The 8,201-nt window shown below is 40.4% G+C and overlaps 1 protein-coding gene across 1 annotated transcript; it reads left to right on the top strand.

The window, feature by feature from the left end:
- The first annotated feature begins 1,362 nt into the window (after positions 1-1,362).
- On the top strand, positions 1,363-8,201 carry LOC138383234 (serpin B3-like). The gene is made up of 8 exons (XM_069467900.1): positions 1,363-1,386; positions 1,982-2,172; positions 2,808-2,864; positions 4,141-4,269; positions 4,989-5,106; positions 6,131-6,273; positions 6,936-7,091; positions 7,791-8,201. The coding sequence occupies exons 2-8, from the start codon at positions 2,008-2,010 to the stop codon at positions 8,199-8,201; spliced, it is 1,179 nt and encodes a 392-aa protein (XP_069324001.1). The 5' UTR covers positions 1,363-1,386; positions 1,982-2,007.

The raw sequence follows: 8,201 nt of genomic DNA on the forward strand, positions 1-8,201 counted from the left end.
TTCAGATTTTTTTTTTTCTTGGCAGGGGGAACATTTTCTCTTCTGAGAGTACAGAAAAAAAGGGCCTTATCACTTAAAAAGGAGGGAAATATGTCATTTTAAACCTGAAGGCTGTCTTATGTGGTGTAGGATGGCAGATAAACATGCAGGTCCCTCAGCCAGATTATCTGCCTTGAAACCTCATCCATGCTATTCACTAGCTATATGACCCAGACTCTGCACCATTACACACAGATATGTTTTCTCATTGGAGAAATCGGGATAACAAATGCACCTACATTAATGAGTCTCTGTAAGGTGCAAGTAAGCAAACATATATTCCAGCTCGGTAAAGGTCAACAATCATTAATATTGTTCTACGTATAGAAACACTATGCATATGCAGAGAATAAGGATCCAGTAAAAATGGACTTAACGGTAGCATTCAAAGAACATTTTCCCCCTTCTTGTTATTTCTTATGGGCATTGGATCCTGGCATCCAGCCCAGAGTGATCAATGGTGAGCTTGACAGAGAAATACTGTGATCCTGAGAGCTTAAACAACTTATTTTTCTGTTTCATTTTTATATGAAAAATTAGAAAGCTGCCATTCAAAATGGCTTCTGGTTTGTTTTGTTTTCTTCCCTACCTGTTCTTCTCATTGTCAGCATGTTAACCCAGCAAGGTAAATAACCTTCTCACTGACCTTAAGCAAAAGAAAACACTGGAATGGCTGCAAGGGGCATGGGAGGTAAGTAAGAGGATCACTGCCAAGGCAGAGCATTTAGGGGAAAGCAATAGAACCTGTTCTCCACGGTTTGCTGAGACATCTCCGCAGTATCTCTTCAGATGTAGAATTAGAACTATTTTCCTGGTCATACAGAACAGTTACTAGGGAAATTGTTAGGATGAACAAAACCTTTCAGAAGTGAAAAATAGCAAATGTAAGCTCTTTAGCCGTTTGGTATTGCAAGTACGCCTTAAAGACAATTACACAATCAAGAACAGAAAGAATTGTTTTTACACTTGGGGAAGTGTACAAAGGGATGGAGCTGAAGGGAATAAGAGGAAGTTGAAATTTTAAACTTATTCTCATTGGTATTAGAAAGGCACCTACATTCATTTCAAATAAGCCAAAGATTGCCAGTGATTGCAGATTTGCAATTTTTCCCACAGGAAAGGAAATACATTGGTAGAACAAAAGTCCTGTCCATCTTTCATAAATTTTCACTTTGATAAAGATGAGTGTTATCCTGGTGATGAAATCTAAAGTTGGTTTACTGGAAATACCAACCGCAATGAAGTGGGAGGGGCAGAAAGAAGAAATATATATTCAGGATCTCACCAGTCAGAACACTAAGACTCTGATAGGCTTCCTGACAACCTCTGCTTCCTCCAGGAACACAGGTGAGTGCTTCCAGATGCTCCACATAACAATATGAATTATTTTTTAGAATAATAACGATAATGTGTTTTATATCATGCATCTACTTCATTCTGTCTAATTGTATTTTGCTTATTCTGCAAGGGCAAAATTAAAATACCTACTTCATCGGATTTATCCTTTCAATTATTTATTTCCAAGTGAACAAATGCACCCTTAGAAGCATGGAGTTAGGGGAAGAGTGCCTTGCAGCCACAGAACCTTGAAGGAAAAGTCAGAGGTGCCTCTTGAGAGCTGGCTGGATGGCATCCTCAGAAACCTTCATCTTAGCGTTTGTTATAAAGCCTTTCTACCTAGACCTAGGACAGCCAGCAATGAAGAAAAGATAAAGATGTTCTATTTCCTGTTTACAAAGTCTTTGAAAATAGTAATTTCATGAATCTTCTAATTATGAGATTAATACATGACATTGTAAAAGCCTTGAAAAGTAAAAAGAAGGAAAACTTTAGTTGCCAGAATCCTGTAATCCAGATATGTCATTTTCTGTTAGAAAATTTTATTACAAAGTGATGCTTCATTCAGTAAAGTCATTTTAAAATGAATCTGATTCTTTTCCAGGAGTTCCAGATCACACCAAGGTCACCATGAAGTCACTCAGTGAAGCAAACACCCAGTTTGCCTTAGATATGTTCCGACAGTTTGGAAAATCAAAGGAGGACAACATCTTCTATTCCCCTTTAAGCATCACATCAGCATTTGCGATGCTGCTGTTAGGGTGCAGAGAAAACACTGCACTACAAATTGAGAAGGTAGGTGTCAGCTTTGTTACCTTGACCTGTCTGAACGTTGCTCTCCATCACTGTGTCAGTGAGCATGCGGATGGCACCAGATCCAGTGGCCTGTTAGGTAGCACAGGGTCTGATGGGTGGTGCAGGGGCTGATGGGTAGTACAGGGCCTGATGGGTGGTGCAGGGACTGATGGGTGGTGCAGGGCCTGATGGGTGGCACAGGGGCTCATGGGTAGCACAGGGCCTGATGGGTGGTGCAGGGGCTGATGGGTGGTGCAGGGCCTGATTGGTGGCACAGGGGCTCATGGGTAGCACAGGGCCTGATGGGTGGTGCAGGGGCTGATGGGTGGCACAGGGGCTCATGGGTAGCACAGGGCCTGATGGGTAGTGCAGGGGCTGATGGGTAATACAGGGCCTGATGGGTGGTGCAGGGGCTGATGGGTGGTGCAGGGCCTGATGGGTGGCACAGGGGCTCATGGGTAGCACAGGGCCTGAGGGGTGGTGCAGGGGCTGATGGGTGGCACAGGGGCTCATGGGTAGCACAGGGCCTGATGGATGACACAGGGGCTGAGCAGAAATTCCCATAATTGAGTGAGCACTGATTTAAACAGATCTTCTGAATGAAGTTTTCTTGTCCCACTTTATTTCTCTTCCAGGTCCTTCACTTTAATGAAGTCACAGAAAACACAAAAGAAAGAACTGCAGCATGTCATGTGAGTCACAAAGCAATGCAGTTCAGAAATAGCTTTGGATGTCTCAGTGGGTCATAGTTTACCCTGGGACTTCATATAAATTAAGAAACTAAAGGCAAGTTTTAGAAATATTCCTGGACAAAAAAGATTGGGACATGCAGAGTGGTTTTGCAGTTTGTGTCACATAATTATTATTTTCACATTTTGCATTACTATAAGAAGGTCAGCATAGTACTTAAAGAGCAAGGGTCTAGAGCTACATAGGCTATGTTCAAATTTCACCTCTGCTCTTCACAAATAGGGAACACGGGCAAGATACAACTGCTCAGTCACACTGCTGTCATACCAATAAACTAGGGTTAATAAAAAATCTGACTCAATACATGCAAATACATACAAACATTTATAACAGTGCCTGGCCTATAAAAAGCCATAATAAAAGTTATTATAAAATAATAATTATACTAATCACAAAAATGTTGGTAAAATAATTTAATTTTAATTGTCATCAATGAGATCAAGAAGAATAAGCAAAACTCCAAGTATATTTTGAGAAATGATACCTATGACATATATTGATTTAGAGACTCAATGGTGCAAAACTCTTAGCTACAAAGTAGAAGGTTCTAGCATCAGACAGGTTTAGCTTCAAACCTTGGTTTTGCTAATTTATTTCTCTTTAGAGAGACTTTTTTAATTTTCTGAGTTTTCTTATTTTCATCTGAATTGGACTAACGACTTGGAGCTACCCATGTAACGCCCTCAACTGAGTACCAGGCACACACTGCTCTCACATGCAAAGAATGACCATCATGAGGAAAAAGCCATAAATCACAGTCAACGTGTCTGAGAAGATGATTCCATCAAGGGTATAACAGCGCTTCATGTCATAACATATTTAAAAAATCGAAACTTCAACATAATCATATCCATGATGGCTGGTAGAAATGAAATATCGTTCTAGCCCCAGAGGAGCTTAGAGTTTAGCTGGGAAGTTACACTTAACCACTTAAACCAATGAGGGGACAAGTCAGTGGTAGAATGGTGTTACATCTTTAGTTCTAAAGAGAAAAGATTGGGTATGTTAGAGCAAGAAGAAAGAATTTTCTGGAAGAAGATAAATGTAAGGTAGATTTTGAAGGGCATTTGAGGTAAAAATACACAAAATATCAGGGAACTGGCACAAAAGGTCATCTTTGAGACTACCCACCTTTAGGTATTGATATCACAGACTGAGTTTGGGTTTAGTAATTTCATTGATAAGGTAATTCAATGAGCTCCTTTTTGATGTTTGAAGGATGAAAAGCCAGGAAATGTGCATCACCAATTTCAAAAGCTTCTGACTGAATTAAACAAACCCACAGATGCATATGAGCTGAAGATTGCCAACAGGCTTTATGGAGAAAAGACTTATAAGTTCCTTCAGGTAAATTTCACCTGACCTACCAAACCTTTAATCTGCCTCCTGGGTCCTATGTGTCTGAATGGCCTAATGTGGCAGAGCAAGGGAAATGAGCCTGGTCCTCTCAGGTGGGGAGCACTCACTCAGGGTGCATTAGCTCCATTGCCACAACTCCACCCCAGACTCTGACAATGCACCAGGAAAGTGTAGATTTAGGGATAATCTGATGAGGAAAGAGGGTGGGGCAGCACAGTGAGTCATGAGATGCCGGTAATATGGAGCACATGTTGATGCAAAATGTAAGGCTAATGGGATATTACTGGAGTGGGCAGGCTTGGGTGAGTCCCTGGTGAGAGCTGGGGAAGTACCAGGAAATATTGAATGCCTGAGGAAGACACAAAGGTGAGAAATGACTTGGTTGGAATTACTGGCAAGAAGCCTCACAAGCAACTCACCTGCCTCAGAGCAATGTGCTTCGGAGCTTGCGCACCACAGCCTCTTGTGCCCCCGCCATTTGCCAGATGGCGTTGACCTCCAGTTACCTCCTTCTTGTGCCAGCCTGCACCCCTTTCACGTGGACGGCATGGCAGCTGCACGAAAATAGCCTTGGGCAGGAGATAGTGGATTCGTTCAGGGTCTGGATTCGACTTACTATAATTATAAATAATTAAATTTGGTAACATTACTACATAGCTGCTGATACGTTACCCTTAATTCCTCTTTTCTTCCTTCACATCTCAAAGGAATATTTAGCTAATACTAAGGAATTTTACCTGGCCAGTGCGGAATCTGTTGATTTTAAAAATGCTGCAGAAGAAAGTGAAAAGAAGATTAACTCCTGGGTGGAAACTCAAACAAATGGTAAGAGAACTGCCCATTATAGGAACACTTTTGAGTATCCTGTGTGAGTGAGCCCTGTGCTTGACACTGGATGGGGTTCTGAGGGTGGGATGTTGAGATGGATTTGCAGAGAGGAGGCAGGAGGACACTGCAGAAGATGAAACGGTTCACGTTAATGTGGGAGAGCCAAGGGGAAACAGGGAGGGAATCACAAGAAGCCAATTGCATGGAAACACAGCTGGAGAATTGTTTGCACAGGGCCCCACATGACTGTATCTTTGTGGATCCCAAGTCTCTGCACATTGAATCAGAGCCAATGTTTGACTATGGATCTTTAAGAGAAAACATTACAAAGGGTTCCCTTCTCCTTTACTAACTGGGAAATGAGCAGCCCTCCTGTAAGCCACTCTTTTTACCACCTTAGCTGGAGTGGCATGGACCATACCCACACCCATATTGTCTTCAGGGATTGTCACAGCTGTCTTTCTCATGCATGGTAGACAACTTACCAAAGGTTTCTGTGAACATCCATCCTACCTGCCAACTCTCATTACAGGCCAAATTTACAGCAATTCAACATGAGAATAAATACAAAAAAACACCCAGGAAGTGGTGTCTGACAGCACAGGGCATGTATTTCAGAGCATCGAGCTCATATTTGTCCTAAAGAACAATCAGGTCCTACTCCTCTGTGAGTGCACCCAAAGTTGACAAAAATAGGAAGACAGGCAGGGAGGGAGAAATGAATTCTATATTGAAGGAGCAGATAAAATCAGTTTATCAGTATTCAGTGTAGATGACTGGAGTCACCCACAGACCGAGAACCTGAACCCCTTTCCCATCACAAGCAGTGGTATCTCCTGCAGGGGTAACTCTGTCGGGCTGCAGCCATGAGGACAGCTGAGTGGGTGAACTGTTGGTCAGCGAGTTTCTAAAGTAGTGACTTGGTGAATAATTAATGATCAGTCATGAGCTTTTGCAAAGCATCTTCCAGACAAACCAGTTGTACCTTGCATGACAGATGCTTTTTTTCTTTTCCTCTCAGGAAAAATCAAAGACCTATTTCCTAAAAAGACTCTTGGCAACACCACTGCACTGGTTCTTGTGAATGCAGTCTATTTCAAAGGACAGTGGAAGAAGAAATTTAATAAAGAAGATACCAAAGAGGGAGAATTTTGGCTGAACAAGGTATTGCCTATATTTTATTTATATAATGTAATGTAGTTATACAGGGAATGTTAATTTTTTTATTTCAGAATATTATGGGGGTACAAACATTTTGGTTACAAGTAATGCCTTTGCCTCACCCAAGCCAGGGCTAGAGGTGTGCCCTTCCCCCATACAGTGTGCTCTATCTCCATTAGTTGTGAGTTTACCCACCCCCACCCCCCAACCTGACCGACATCCAGTGAATCTTACTACCATGTGAGCACCTTAGTCTTGATCAGTTAGTACCAACTTGGTGGAGAGTCCATGTGGTGCTTATTTTTTCATACTTGTGATACCTCACTTTGAAGGATGGGCTCAAGCTCTATCCAGGATAATATAAGAGGTGCTAGATCACCATTGTTTTTTGTAGTTGATTAGTATTCCATAGTATACATATACCATATTTTATTAATCTACTCATGTTAAATTTAAACGCTTCTGATGGAATGTACCGTGCAAAGTAAAACATTTCATTCTTATAACTTTATTTAGTTAGAATACCTACAGAAAATCTTTTCTCCTATTCACAAAATTCCTGCCTTATTTCTTAGAAAGAGAAGGATGTGGTGGCAACTCAATAATATTATCATTTTTGGCTTACGTCTCACTTGGTATTTGTTTGGCACATTAATTTATTGCAGGATACAAGCAAATCTGTACAGATGATGAGTCAAAGAAAATCCTTCAATTTTGCCTTGCTGGAGGATGTGCAGGCCAAAGTTCTGGAAATACCATACAAAGGCAAAGACCTAAGCATGATTGTGCTGCTGCCGAATGAAATAGATGGTCTGCAGAAGGTAAAACCTTGCATCCACAATCCTTCTATTGCCCGGTTTTCTTCCTAAGGCACCAAGTCTAAATAAGGCAAAAGGTTTTAGACAAAGGAGCCTCAAACTAATGAAAAACTCAAAATGAGTAACAATAATTCACTTTCATATTACACATCTTTTAATGAAGACCTGCTACAAACTGCCTTAAGCAATTATTAATTAATTAGAGTTATATACAGTTGATATCAATTTGATGGTATTATTATGCAATAATTTACACTTGATTGAGAGAAATACATAGCAATGTGAGAAAAATTTACAAATATATAAAGCAAAAAAAGGAATTATAATAGGGTAGACACTGTAATTGCAGTATGTGATAAGTAATGTGTACAGGAAAGGAAGAGTCTATTAAAAATTGACACATGTAGGAGACTGTTGGCATAAGGAATAGTGAAATAGAGTTCATTTAGTACAAAATGATGTAATGATTCTGTTTTTACATATATATGTATGTACATATATATATATATATATGCTTATATATATATAATCAAATGTACTTATATAATCAGGACTGTTTTTTGCTTATTATAGTATCTAATGAACTGAAACTTTTGTATTTTTATTTATTGCTAAAATAAAAACTTTACACATATTCAATTCATTAAGGTATGTTAGAGGTCTATAGTTAATCATTTCAGTTTCTTTTTTCCATTTTTATAGCTTGAAGATAAACTCACTGCTGAGAAATTGATAGAATGGACAAGCTCACAGAATATGAGCAAGACAGATGTGGATTTATACTTACCGCGGTTCAAAGTGGAAAAGAGCTATGACCTCAAGGACGTGTTGATGGCCATTGGGATGGTGGATGTTTTCTCTCAACAGGATGCTGACCTCTCAGGCATGACTGGGAGCCGGCATCTTGCAGTGACTAAAGCCCTACACAAGTCATTTGTAGAGGTCACAGAGGAGGGAGCAGAGGCTGCTTCTGCCACGGGCATAGTTGTGAATATAACATCTTCTGGTTATTCGATTCATGAAGAGTTCCGTTGTAATCACCCTTTCCTATTCTTCATCAAGCAAAATAAGACCAATAGCATCCTCTTCTTTGCCAGAGTCTCTTCCCCTTAG

Source organism: Eulemur rufifrons, chromosome 5, assembly GCF_041146395.1.
Source record: "Eulemur rufifrons isolate Redbay chromosome 5, OSU_ERuf_1, whole genome shotgun sequence".
Lineage (NCBI taxonomy): Eukaryota > Metazoa > Chordata > Mammalia > Primates > Lemuridae > Eulemur > Eulemur rufifrons.

What these genes read in the sequence shown, in the direction of transcription:
- LOC138383234 (XM_069467900.1), top strand. Translation starts at nt 2,008, where the DNA reads ATGAAGTCACTCAGTGAAGCAAACACCCAGTTTGCCTTAGATATGTTC. An exon ending in GGTGGAAACTCAAACAAATG is followed by an intron (nt 5,107 to 6,130) that starts GTAAGAGAACTG and finishes TTTTCCTCTCAG; the next exon opens with GAAAAATCAAAGACCTATTT. An exon ending in AAATAGATGGTCTGCAGAAG is followed by an intron (nt 7,092 to 7,790) that starts GTAAAACCTTGC and finishes CCATTTTTATAG; the next exon opens with CTTGAAGATAAACTCACTGC.